We start from the raw sequence: 14,017 nt of genomic DNA on the forward strand, positions 1-14,017 counted from the left end.
AAGTAGTTGCGACCAGTGCTTTTTTCCCTGGGGGGACGCAGGGGTACGCATACCCCTAAACATTTTGTGAATCTTTGTACTTTTGTCCATTTACTGTATTTATTTTTCCCCAATTTGAACTATAAAGTGGTAGTTTCCTTGAGTGAAAATGAGAGTACCCCTAAACATTTTTATGGGGGGAAAACACACTGGATAGTTGGAGCGCTTTTCCCTGGGGGTTCACATACCTGTGGGTTAAACCACAGAGCCTAGGACTTGCCGATCAGAAGGTCGGCGGTTCGAATCCCTGCGACGGGGTGAGCTCCTGTTGTTCAGTCCCAGCTCCTGCCAACCTAGCAGTTTGAAAGCACATCAAAGTGCAAGTAGATAAATAGGTACCGCTCCAGCAGGAAGGTAAACGGCGTTTCCGTGCGCTGCTCTGGTTTGCCAGAAGTGGCTTAGTCATGCTGGCCACATGACCCGGAAGCTCTACGCCGGCTCCCTCGGCCAGTAAAGCGAGATGAGCGCCGCAACCCCAGTCGGCCACGACTGGACCTAATGGTCAGGGGTTCCTTTTCCTTTACGCATACCCCTAACCATTTTGTGAATCTAAGTTTGGCCTCATTGAGGGGCAGTCTTTCAATATGGGTAGGAAAATGAGAGTACCCCTAAACATTTTTTTTTAAAGATAAAAAGCACTGGTGGTGACGCCTGGAGCCATTGCCTCGAGGAGGCTCGGACTAGACGACCCTCGCGGGGTGTGTGCTGGGGGGGGGGGAATCGCTTTCAACAGAGAGACGCGTCGCCGGCGACCATGCTCCCTCTCCGCACATCCCCGCGCAATTAAGCGCGGCGCTTCCCCCCCCCCCCGCGCGCGCACCGGGGCGTAGGAGGGCCGCGACGCGGGGCAGCAGCAGCAGCAGCCCTTTCCTCCTCCCTCGCCCGTCTGGAGGGCGCGAAGGGTGTTTCTCCGTCCCCGCCTCCTCCTCCTCCCCGCATCGCCCATCTGTGGTGGGAGTCTCCTCGCGCTCGCTCCCTGAGCGAGGCAGCGCTTCCTGGCCGCGCGCCTGGGCTGAGGGGCCGGGCTTGAAGCGAGAACATCGAAGGACGGGGCGGATCTCTCCGCCGCCGGACACAAAGCGTCGCCGACGCCGACGCTGCTTTTCGCGAGCCCTGGAGAAGGAGCAGGAGGTGGCGGTGAAGGAGACGGCGACGGCTGCCCCTGGGGTCTCTCTCCGGCCCTTCCTCTCTCTCTCTCTCTCTCTCCCTCCCTCCTTGCGTATGAGTCAGGTATTTCCCAGCCCGCCGTCGGCAGCCGAGGCCGCCTCTCCGCGCTCTCCCCGCGCGCTCCATGGAGAAGGCAGCGGCGGCAGCGGCGCAGGGCGGAGGCGACTCCGGAGCAGCCCCGTCCAGCGGCGGCAGTAACAGCAGCAGCCGCAGCAGCAGCCGCCCCACCTCGGCCGGCTCCTCGCCGTCCTCCTCCGCCAGCCGGGGAGGGCTCTCCGGCCGCCAAGGAGCAGCGGCGGCGGCGGCTACACCAGCGGGGAGGCCGGAGGGAGGCGGCGGCGGAGGCAGCAGCAGCAGCCCCAGCTCAGCCGCGGCCAGCCCGGGAGGGAGCGGGGGGCTGGCAGGCGGCAGGACGACGGAGGCGGTGCTCGAGGGCTCTCTCAGCAAGTACACCAACCTCATCCAGGGCTGGCAAAGCCGGTAAGTGTGGGAATAACCTCCTCTCTCAGTCTCATTATTTTTGTTTGGGGGGGGGACAGTGGGTCGACCTACTTCCTTCCCCCCTGTCTCCCCCCCTCCCTATTCCTCAGCCCCACAGGATTTGACCCCTCTTCCCGCCCGCCCTTCTTTCGGCGTCGGCCTCTCCCACGCCCGCCCTCTTTGACTCAGAGGTAACTGTGGAAGTTTCCCCCTGTCCTGCGACGGCTTCCCCGTGGGATTCCCCACGGCCGCTTCCCGCAGGGCAGCTGTCTATGTCTCCCCCTGCTGGTTGCTCAGGAGGTGTCCAGCGCTATTCCAAGTGTTCCTCAACACCATTTCCCCCACCCCTAATTTACCTGATAGGGACGCGGGTGGCGCTGTGGGTTAAACCACAGAGCCTGGAACTTGCCGATCACAAGGTCGGCGGTTCGAATCCCCGCGACGGGGTGAGCTCCCATTGCTCGGTCCCTGCTCCTGCCAACCTAACAGTTCAAAAGCACGTCAAAGTACAAGTAGATAGTTACCACTCCGGCGGGAAGGTAAATGGCATTTCCATGCACTGCTCTGGTTTGCCAGAAGCGGCTTACTCGTGCTGGCCCCATGACCCGGAAGCTGTACGCCGGCTCATTCGGCCAATAAAGCGAGATGAGCGCCGCAACCCCAGAGTCGGACACGACTGGACCTAATGGTCAGGGGTCTCTTTACTTTTAATTTACCTGATTTTTCTTTCTTTTAGAGGTTGCTCTTCCAGCATTCATATGCCAAATTTGCACTCTCTGGACCTGTTCCATATGCAGGGGATAGCTCAGCCGGTAGAGCACGACACCCTTAATCTCATGGGTCACGGATTTGAGCCCCATGTTGGGGAAAAGATTTCCTGCGTTGCAGCGGGTTGGACTAGATGACTCAAGTGGCCCCTTCCGACTCTACAGTTCTGTGATTCCAGTGGCAATGGAATAATAGCAAGACAAGAGCTTGAGAAGCCATGTGTTTGGTTGCACCCGGCTCTTGGGAAATTGGCTGTGTAGGCAGCCCAGTGCTGTGTGCCAAAGTTGCAGGTTCGATCCCCGTGTGGGACAGCTGCATATTTCTACATTGCAATGGGTTGAATTAGATCAGGAATAGGCAAACTCGGCCCTCCAGCTGTTTTGGGACTATGACCTCCATCATCCCTAGTTAACAGGACCAGTGGTCAGGAATGATGGGAGTCTGGAGGGCCGAGTTTGCCTATGCCTGAATTCAGTTATTCTCAGGATCCCTTCCAACGCCACAGTTCTATGCTGCTAGTATGCGGGACTCTGCTTTTTGAAGCTTTCTAGTGCATGCTGAGAATTTAATTTTGCATGTGGCAGTGGTGCATGTGAGCAAGCTTTCCCCAAGGCTACCATGTACCTGGAATATCTAAACTGGCCATGTAAATAGTCTGAAGTACCTGGAATGATTAGGAGCATGTCCTGAAGACTTAATATTGATCTGTTTTCCTTCTTGGTATGCTTTATTCACCCTGTCATGTTTGTATTCTGGGCTGCTTTGACTGTATGCTAAATGGAGGTTATGAAACATTAATTCTGAATTATTCAATGCATCGTTGTGATATTCTTTACTTTTTAGTTAAGATTAGATTGCATTAACTGCTTGCTTCACACTCAGGTTGACTAGGGAAAAGAGTAGTGGGTTCTTAACCCTGTCTATACAAGTTTATAGAAGCAAAGGAACTCTTGTTTTTCATGGTTTCCCCAATTTGCAGTTTGAAAGCAGAGATTGCGCAGTTGTGTATGCAGTAGAAAACATTTCGGGTTTTTGGTTCCTGTGTTTAATTATCCCATCTCTTCTGGGATAATACACTGTCAAAACGTTTGTCCTGTCACTTTTTCTTTAGAGTTGAAAGCTGCAGTCCTAACCCCAGTTTACCTGGAAGTAGGTAATTGCAATCCTAACCCCAATTTACCTGCAATCGAATTTACTTCTTAGTAGACAAGGTTAGGATTGTGCTATCAACTGTACTTTTATTTTTACTCTCGCATGGTCGTGGTTGGATGCTGGCAACTTAAATTTTTTGTTTGAATTTTTTTTTGTCATTTTGCCTGACAATAAGCGTTGGACTTGTTCGTATGGTGGTAAGATCAATGGCATTTGTTGTGCGCAAAATGGCGCAATTTCCGCTACAAATGACATATTAGTGGAAAGATGGAAGAAAATATTCAGCGTTCCGCAGCACAATCCTATACATACCACTTCTCAGTCCTAGTTCAATAGGGCTTACTCCCAGGTAACTGCGTACAGTCTTGCAACACAATATTCTTCTGCCCAGTCGCTCCCCACTCCCGGGAGAAAAACCAAAGCTTGTTCCGTTTAATACTCACTGGGTGAAGAGAAAAAAAACCTTGTATTTCATGTGCATAAAAAGCTAGGGATTGACAATATTGATTCTTTTGGTTTGCATAACTTCCTGGTGCATTATTAAGAGCAATCTTCCCCTTATAAAGTCACTCTGACCTTTGTGGGCATGCGGGTGGAGACAGCCACTGTGAAGGGGGAAAATGTGTGCCATGTTTTTGCAGCCATCTGTAGGAGAATGTAATGCTGATTGCTGCTTTTTTCTTAATTTATCAGAGCTGAGGTTTCTGTTTTCCTAAGATAATCCATATATATATGTGTGTGTGTGTTTGTGTGTATGTATGTATATATGTATGTTTCTTCCTTTGTTTCAATAGCAAATAACTTTAATAACTGCTGAAAACAGTAAATTTGCAGAAATGTTTACTCGTTTCAGTACAAAACGTATACCCTTGGCTAGCCACTCATTTTGTTGGAGAGGCAACATGAGAAAAGGGGTTATGGTGGCCCAAGACTCTGACTCCTGCTCCCTGTCTGACCTGCTAGCAAGGCTGGCTGTCATGTATACTCCATGTCTCTTTGATTTTTGAAATGGCAACTTGGGAAAGGGAGGCAGGCAACTCCTTCTAGAAGGCTGGATTTGGTCCAGGAACTACTGGCTGCTGATCTTTATAGTCATTCTTTTCCTTACTGGGAACCGGGATTTTCTAAGTCAGTGTTTAAATTTCAGATGGGGAACATAGATTCTACACAACGGTCTTAAATATAATTCTTTTGGAAAAGCTTACGAGAACCAATGGTCTTCGATGCGCCTTTTCTGTTTCTTTGCAATTTCCTTTCAGATACAGACTGGAAGCACTATTTCTAGCACAGTATGGACATACTGTTATCATATGATAACCTGCTCTTCTGCCGTTTCAATCCATTTTCCTGTTAACTTTCATAAATTTACATGGATATCATTCTTTTGGTTTCCTTCCTACCTTGATTCTTTGATCTGTTTAGTTGGTAGATAACAGGTTTGTTTGTTTTTAATCTTTAAGTAGTGTCTATCTAAAGTTAAGATAACATCATCCCAGTGTGTATTACTTTAGAGCACTGTTTCCCAATGTTGGGTCTCCACCTGTTTTTCGACTACAGCTCCCATCATCCCTAGCTAGCAAGACCAGTGGTCAGGGATGATGGGGATTGTAGTCCGAAAACAGCTGGAGACTCAAGGTTGGGAAACACTGCTTTAGAGTTATCTGCTGATTTTTCGAGTTTGAAGAAATTAGTGGAGTTGCTCACCCTTGAATATTCACCATCCTGTATAATTGGGTGATATCTACACACCTGGCTGCCTCACTGTCTACTGCTGACTCAACATAAACCCACCTGTTCTGGTTTGAATGTAGAGCCTAGCAGTGTGTACTGTTTGTGGACACTGACATTTTGTTCCTACACACACGCTGTTTCTTAAGCAGTTAAGGATTTAATGTTGTTGTTATTATTTTTATGACTATTAAGTCCTGTTGGAACCTTTTGTGTTGAGCTGTGTTAAAAGGTCCCCCCCCCATCCAAAATAAAAAATTCAAGTTGAAAATGTTCCCTATTAAATGCATAGGGACATCCCTGAATAACATGGAACTCTTCTGTTGCTGCTATTCATTAGATTTCTTATCTGCCCTTCATCACAAGGTCCCAGGGAGGGTTACAGCAATCTAAAAATATAATATTAAAAACAGTTGAAACAGATTACAACCAAGAGAACTGAGTAGGTCCTAACCTATATATCTGAGGTGTCAAACCACAGAGTAAATATGTGCATACAATAAAAACTACATTAAGTAGGTGACAGATGCACACCTCCGGGGATGCAACGAAAAGGCCTCTCCTGGGCTCTCTGCTGTTCTTAACACCAAAGAAGGGAAGGAGGCAAGATTTCAGATATTTGGGTCTGATGTATTGAATACAGTAGTTCAGATTAATGTTTTGTAACCTCCATTTCACTAGTAAGCATGCAGTTAAAACAGCCCAGAATACAAACATAGGGTGATTAAAGCATACCAAGAAGGAAAACAGATCAATATTAAGTCTTCAGTATATGCTGCTAATCATTTCAGGTATTTTAGACTTTACACGGCTAGTTTAGATATCCCAAGGTACATGGTGGCCAATTTGAGCACCTTGAACTGGGCCTGGGAATGAACCCAAAACCAGGGCAGCTATTTTAAAATGGGGGTTATGCCAGTTCTAAATGGAACCCCCGCCATTGATCTGGCTGCTGCATTTTGGACCCGTTTAAGCTTTCAAGCCAACCTCAAAGGCATCCACAAGTAGAATGTGCTTTAATAACCCAATCTGGAAGTTACCAGAACATGGAGCACAGCGGTCAAATCACTTCTGCCTGAAAGGGACTGTAGCTGGCGAACCAGCCATAGCTGGAAATAGGCCTGTTGGATCCAGGAATTCCACTTTATCATGTAATCCTAACTACATTTGCTTAGAGGTAAGTCCTGATGAATTCAGTGGAGTTTACGCTCAGGTCATTGGGATTAGGACTGCAGCCTGAGTTAGACAAGGCTTCCCCTTACAAAAGCCATGCTAGTTCTTTTTGGTAAGGCTTGTTCTACACTCAAGCACATGTTTGTTTCGCCCTTCTATCCCCTTGCTGATCATTCATTGACCAGGTCAGAAGAAGTTACAGTTTTGCAATTTCTTGGTATCTTTAACCACTTTCTAATCTAGTTGTATGGTAAAGAGGCTGATTTGAGAGAATACTTTCCCTCTTTTGCCCCACTCGCCAGAGGGGTTATCCAGATTCAGCTGTTCCTGGTCTGGATATCATGTAGATTACTCACAGCTGCATATATCTTTTGTGAGGGCTCCCACATGCTTGTTAGAATTTGGTGTGGGGAGGAGAGAAGTTGCAGTTTGTAGTCCCACGCCCTATTGCATCCTCCCCTGTCCTAGACAGGCTGCCTGCTGCTGACCTCCAAGCTGGTGACACATGTCCTTCCTCAAGAGTTGTGCTTCTATAACTAGGAAAATTAAAGACCTCCCTTGTATGAATTCTAACCTGTACTAGCTGAACTCCTACAGCTGAGTCTTAAGTATATCCACTTGGGCTGGGTGATATATCAATATATTGTCCAAAACCAGTTTGAAGTCCATATTGTGGATACCGGTTTCATAATGTTTGACCTGGCAATATATCGTGAATCATGATGTGTATTAGAGCTGGGCGATACATCATCCAAAACCAGTTTGAAGTCTGTATTGTGATATCTGTTTCATAATTTTTGACCTGGTAATATATTGTGACTCATTGTGTGTGTGCGCACTTATGCAAAAATCACAGTGTAGGAAAAGCTGTGAAGCCAGCCAGTGCTTCTACATGGCGCCATCCTTATTTCAGACATTGTGGTACATCGATGTATCGCGATGCTTAGCTGGTGATATTCAGTGTTAGAAACTGAGATATGAAAGCTGGGAGCTAAATGGCACCTTAAACCTAGGTTATAGGTGCGGTGCAACAGTGGAACGTCTAGGTGCACTTTTTTATAACAAGAATACAAAGCTGAAAATGAATGAGCTGCAGCTAAAATCTTAACATTCATTTTTCACATGGTCTAGACTCTAGTCCTCCTCTGAAGACTGCAAAAAACAAAGCCATACTTTCCCTGACCACCCCTCTAAGGGGGTCTCTTCTCCAGTCTTCAGAGAGTGGCTGTAAGTGGGGAGGCAGAAAAAGGTCCTTTCCTTCCACTTTGCTGTTTTAATCTGAAATCTTAGGTGCAGCGCTTCTCCCAGACCTCAGAAACTGCTCGCACTAGTGAAATTCCTTGTCCCAAAACACTCCTAGAACAATGGGAGTTTCGAACACTGGTGATATATCTCAATGTTGAAAAACAGATATTGCTCAGCCCTGATATCCACTGAGCCATTGTGTTTCTCAGTTGCTGCACATACATTGCGGTTCCTGACTTTTCCCAATAGGCTTGGCTGAAAAAGCCGCATTTGAAACTTGGGGAAATGTTGAATGTTGGTTATGATGCAGAGGGGTGGCGGCGGCGGTTGTTAGGTCTCCTGAAGGAGATGTTAAGCTCCATTGGCATACAGCTTGGTGGGAAGTGATGTGTAAAATGGCACCGCGCTATAGCCACATTTGCTTCCTTCAAGATCTGTGATATTTTCGAAAACGTGATTCTTCTGCAGTAGAATAGAGCGCATCGTAATCATTTTTTAAAAGTAAACCTGGTAGGTCCATAATTTGTGGCACAATCCACCCTGGGCTTCTTTGGTAGGAAGAGACAGATATAAATTGGATAAACAAAATAATAAATAAATCATCTAGTCAAAGACGGGCACTTTTAGGTCTCGTTAATTTCAGTGTGAGATGTTTGAAGCACGTGACCATTGTTTATTGGCTGTATTCAGTTGTCATCCCCTCAGATTCTAATGTATTCAGAATTTGCTTCTTGCTACAAGTCTGGTTATAAATTATCAGTTAAGTTTTAAAAATGAGCAGTTCCCTAGGGCACATGCTCTATACAAATTAACCACTGTTGTTGTGATGCATTAACTGTTTGCCACACTGCAGGAATTAAAAGGTCTGTGTAGAATATCAGTCCACTTTTTTTGAGTCTGTGAGCCAGCTAAGCAGAAATGGAATGAAAGGAATATACCATTTTAAGTAGAACCCTTTCAGAACATGATCAATCAATCAATCTTTATTACGGTCCAGAGACCCAACAAATCATTACAAATCAATACACAATTCATACAGCCTACCTCCAGGTTAATCAAGCATTTTGTTTAGAATATAGGGCTCATTTGTTCTTGCAACCACCGATAAAAACTTTGCCACTTCTAATGTTCTAACAATTGTCCGGTCTTCCAGTAGGAACCTGACATAGTGAGCCTCTGATTTTCCCGGGAAAGGTACCAGCAAGGGTAGTATCAGTTCAGCCCTAGCTTGCTCATATTTTGCACAATGCAACAAAATATGATTTATGGAATCGATGTCTTTAGCACACGAGCAAAGTCTGTCCTAACATCTTACATCAAAAACCTGACAGTACCTAACTACCGAAGGCTTTTCACCAAAGCCAGACTAAATGTCTTCCCTCTGCAGTGTTGGATGGTAGGTTGAGAGGAGTTCCCTACCAGAACGTAATTGCTCTAATCCAGGATTTCCCAACCTTGGGTCTCCAGCTGTTTTTAGACTACAGTTTCCATTGTCCCTGACCACTGGTCCTGCTAGCTAGGGATGATGGGAGCTGTAGTCCAAAAACAGCTGGAGACACAAGTTTGGAAAACCCTGCTTCCGATCCCTAAAACTTCTTTTATGAGAAGCTGTTTTCAATACCACACAAATCGCCATGGTGTGTGTGATACATTAAAATACTAGACAGCTAGTAAAATTATTAGCATTAGCATTTTAATCGCCGCTTTTGATGTTCAGTCGTTTTATTTGTATACCACTTTTCTAAAGTTAAAACCATGCTCAAGGGTGTTTACGACCTATATAAAAGAATTACATAACTACAAACATAACAAAAAACAGCCATAAACAATAAACAAACCATCGAAAAGTACGCAACCAAATCAAGCAATTTCCACATAAATCATAAGATCCAAAAGGCATTCTTAGTTTATAATTTAATCCCCACTCCCAGTCTGTTAATAATGGAACAAAAATAATCAGCAAGAGGTTAAAAAAAATCTGTTCTGTTTGTATCAATAACGATATGGAACAGCTTGATGTATTCTGGCTTTACACTTTAGGTGAAGGCTGTCAGCTAATTAAAATGCTTTACACCTCCTCATATCTGTGTTGCATAATATGAGCTGGTACAATAGCTCTGTGTCAAATACACTCTTCATGTCCCTGGGTGTTTGTATTCCATAGGCACTGTGGAGATTTAATATATTATCTCACACAGAGCTTGCTTTAATTCAGTTAATGTAGAATGAAGTATATCAATGCTTGTCGTTTTACATTTGTCCTTGACTTAGTAAAACGTCTTAGACTTCTATTATCTCAGATAATTTCTGTCATAGATAAGTTATATTAAAATACGTGTGGAGTAGTAATTCCTGTTTTGTTACTCTTTCAAAGAATCAACTTTTCAAGATTTATATCTCTGAGTTATAGTTCTTTGATTACAAAGAACTCATAATTTTTTTCCTGGTATATAAAGCCAACTGTGAACTGAGAGATTTTGGAACCAGGATTGAAACTGCAGTCCTATATACACTGACCTCAGAGTAAGTAACCATTAAATTCCCTAGGGCTCATTCCTGAACCCAATATGCATAGGATTCACTGTGAATCAATTCAATGAGCAAACTAATATAATGCGAATGTTGCCTGATATTAGAAAGTACATAGTGCTGCGCCTGGCCTGAAACATCTGTGTGCTCCATCTTCAAGCAGAGGTCTTTGCCAGATTCTTTCAGGATTGAAATTCTTCCACCTTTTGCATCTCTCTGTCCATTTCTTAACTGCAGTCTGTGACAACAATAAAAGTAATTCCAGAACAAATCCCTCATTTCTCTTTGAAAAGCGGTTTTAACTTCACAATACCTTGGAACGGAATCTATTCTGCAAGTGTGTTCGACTTCCAAAACGTTCAGAAACGAAAGCACAGCTTCTGATTGGCTGCAGGAAGCTGCCGCAGCCAATTGGAAGCCCCGTCGGATGTTCGGGTTCCAAAGAACATTCGCAAACCGGAACAGTCACTTCTGAGTTTGCGGCGTTCAGGAGCCAAAGCGTCCAGGTACCAAGACGTTTGGGATCCAAGGTGCGACTGTATGTGCAAGAAGCTCCTGCAGCCAATCAGAAGCCGCACCTTGTTTTTCAAATAGTTCCGGGAGTCGAACGGACTCCCAGAACGGATTAAGTTCAACAACCAAGGTACCACTGTATGTTGGGATGCGGGTGGCGCTGTGGGTTAAACCACAGAGCCTAGGACTTGCCGATCAGAACGTCGGCGGTTCAAATCCCCACGATGGGGTGAACTCCCGTTGCTTGGTCCCTGCTCCTGCCAACCTAGCAGTTCGAAAGCACGCCAAAGTGCAAGTACATAAATAGGTACCGCTCCGGCGGGAAGGTAAACGGCGTTTCCGTGTGCTGCTCTGGTTTGCCAGAACCGGCTTAGTCATGCTGGCCACATGACTCGGAAGCTGTACGCCGGCTCCCAGGGCCAATAAAGTGAGATGAGCGCCGCAACCCAGAGTCGGCCAAGACTGGACCTAATGGTCAGGGGTCCCTTTACATTTACCTTTACCACTGTATATCGCCCAGGCCTGGTTGGTAGGCAATCTTAAGTGGCCTGATGGTCTGAAAGAAAACCGAAAAATGAGAGTAATTTAACAATTTGATTTCAAATGTCTCCTCCCTAGTTCCTGGCTGCTTGGATGTGATCCTTTCTTGCTGCAGGAGACCACATAAATGGTAGTTTGCAAGCCTCCTTGAGGAGTAACCAGATTTGAAGTAACTGCATCAAATTGGATGATCCTGTAGCTACAGTGAGGCTGGAGATATTTTTTTGGGTAGGCAAATGAAAGCTTAGCAAACGGATGAAGAAATAGGTACATTTTTGTTCTTAATATAAGAGTTTCCCACATATCAGCGAGAGGGTGAGGAATTGATTTAGAAACCTATCAGCTCCTTTTCTCTGTTTTATTCCAGAGGCTGTTGATGCTCAGCCTCAGCTCTTTGCAGCTTGTTTCCCATTCTCTAAAGAGAACAATGGCGCATGTTATGAGATTAAACCCAACAGATATGAGGTGCTTGGATATTAAAAGATGTTGAATCTTGTCACTAACGCTAACTTGAACCAAGCTCATCCGCTCTGCCTGCTACAGGTCAAAGAAGCAGCACTTAGCCTATGTCAGCAAAACGATAACAGTGGTTTTTTTTTTGGAAGGTGAATGAATAATTAAACGAAATAAGGATTCCTGAATTTAAGGCGGATTCATTTTTATCAAACGGGAGTGGTACAAAGAGGCAGCAGTGCTGGTTTGAAAGATATGAGCTCTAGAGTTCTCTATGCCTTATAGTCCCTTATTTATTCAGTTGCATATGCACAACAGCATTGGTCTGCATGGTCTGATAGATGAGCTTGCCCAATGAGCTTGCCATCTAAGATGGACAATGGGAAAACCGACAGGGGAAGGAGTTCTAAAACTTGGGTAACTTGCTGTTAATTATCTCTACAAGTTGCACCCCCCCCCCGCGATCAACAGTCTCCCTACCCGAGCTAGCAAAGGGGGTCCCAGGGATGGTTTTAGTGTCCCCCCGTCTTAGTTGTTCGGGGGGACTTCAGCATCCATTCCAAGGCCCCCTTGTCTGCCGTGGCTCAGGATTTCATAACCCATATGACAACTGTTGTCTTGTCTCTGTTAATATCTGCTTCCGTCCATGTGGCAGGATGTACTCTGGGTTTATTTTTCTGCAAAGGATGATGGTGATTGGGATGTTGGGGGGCGGGGTTTGAAATATCTGCGGGGTTTGAAATACCTTGGACAGTTAGTTTCCTGAAAGGATTTAGGACATTTATTAATGTACATGGTTGGAGGACCAGTTAGGTGCAGTGGTTAAGAGTGGTGGACTCGTAATCTGGTGAACCAAGTTTGATTCCCCGCTCCTCCACATGCAGCTGCTGGGCTAGTCACACTTCTCTGAAGTCTCTCAGCCTCACTCACCTCACAGAGTGTTTGTTGTGGGGGAGGAAGGGAAAGGAGAATGTTAGCCGATTTGAGACTCCTTCGGGTAGTGATAAAGCGGGATATCAAATCCAAACTCCTCCTCCTCCTCTTCTTCTTCTTTTGATAGACTTAACCACAGTCTCCTTCTGTAACTAACTAACTGGGGCCTCTTATCAGGAATGGGACTTGGAGGTACTGTTCTGTGGCAGTTCTGGACTTACCTGGTGGGTAGGTATCAGAGGGTATTGCTGGGGGATTGTTGCTCAACACACCATGGCCCTTCTGCTTTTGGGATTTTACACCTCACCCAGGGATGCTTAACACATCCACATGAAAGTGCTGAGGGGAGGTATCTTGTGGATTTGAAGTTGAGTGTCAACAATATTCAGATTCAGTTGTTGTATGCCTTTTCATGCTGCTGTTTTAGTTTTTAAATTGATTTGTTATGCTTTGCGGATTCAACTTGGAATTTGCCTTGGGGACCCGAATTTTTGTAAAATAAACATTTTGTAAAAAAGACAAAAAAAAAAAGACTTTTTGCACAGCACTTTTTAAGGGCTGCTTTCCAATACTGTTGCAGAAGAAATAAGGAACGTTGTTAATCTAAAACCAAGATAACCACAACACCCGCAATAAACTCTTCCCATTAAGGAAGGTTGGTATTCTTTGTACGGCATGATCCTGCTACTTGCCATATTGGATCACCTTCCTTGATCTGTCTTCATTTAGCATCTTAATATATGGACGTGCTGGTTTTCTTGAGCACTTCCATACATGGCAGCAATGACTTGGACCAATTATGGCAATGTGGTCAACTCTACTGTCACACAGTTCAGCAACTGGTGTTAGAAAGAGCTCAGGGATGCATTAGTTTTTTATGGTACGGTTTTATAGCAAGATAATATGGGTCTGAGTTGGCATTGGCTTTTAATTTTCCAGTTAGAAGCTGTGACTAAATCAGGCTATGACATTAGGCAAGTGTGGGAGGTGCCACAGATGGTTTCCTGCTTAAATATAAAACACTGAGCCTGGGACTGGTCCCAACTGTGTCTCGGGAGGGTGCCTTCAAAGTGAGCAGCAAAACCAGTTGGCTGAGGTTAAATATAAAGCCAGCACTGTGAAAAGCTGGTTGGGGAAGAATGCAGTTGCATTGCAGACAATGGCTTTGTTGTGCAATAGATTGGCAGTCAGGTGGTTTTTATTTAATGGGCTCCAGATCTCTCTTACCCAGAAAAATTGTCTCTTGTAGAGAGATCTCACTTTCCCAGCACAGAAATAACCATGAGTTGTTGATACT

The 14,017-nt window shown here is 45.3% G+C and overlaps 1 protein-coding gene across 5 annotated transcripts in view; it reads left to right on the top strand.

The window, feature by feature from the left end:
• Positions 1-1,060: 1,060 nt before the first annotated feature.
• The window catches only part of OSBPL10 (oxysterol binding protein like 10), a 77,817-nt gene continuing 64,860 nt past the window's right edge, over positions 1,061-14,017 (top strand). For 4 of the 5 annotated variants that reach the window (XM_081164525.1, XM_081164526.1, XM_081164527.1 and 1 more), the window contains exon 1: positions 1,316-1,686. In XM_081164525.1, the coding sequence (XP_081020651.1) occupies positions 1,331-1,686 (356 nt within the window). In that variant the 5' untranslated portion in view covers positions 1,316-1,330. Of the gene's footprint in view, positions 1,687-14,017 lie in introns of all 5 variants that reach the window. The other variant, XM_081164529.1, reaches the window with a different exon arrangement.

Source organism: Podarcis bocagei (assembly GCF_964188305.1).
Source record: "Podarcis bocagei genome assembly, chromosome: 12".
NCBI lineage: Eukaryota > Metazoa > Chordata > Lepidosauria > Squamata > Lacertidae > Podarcis > Podarcis bocagei.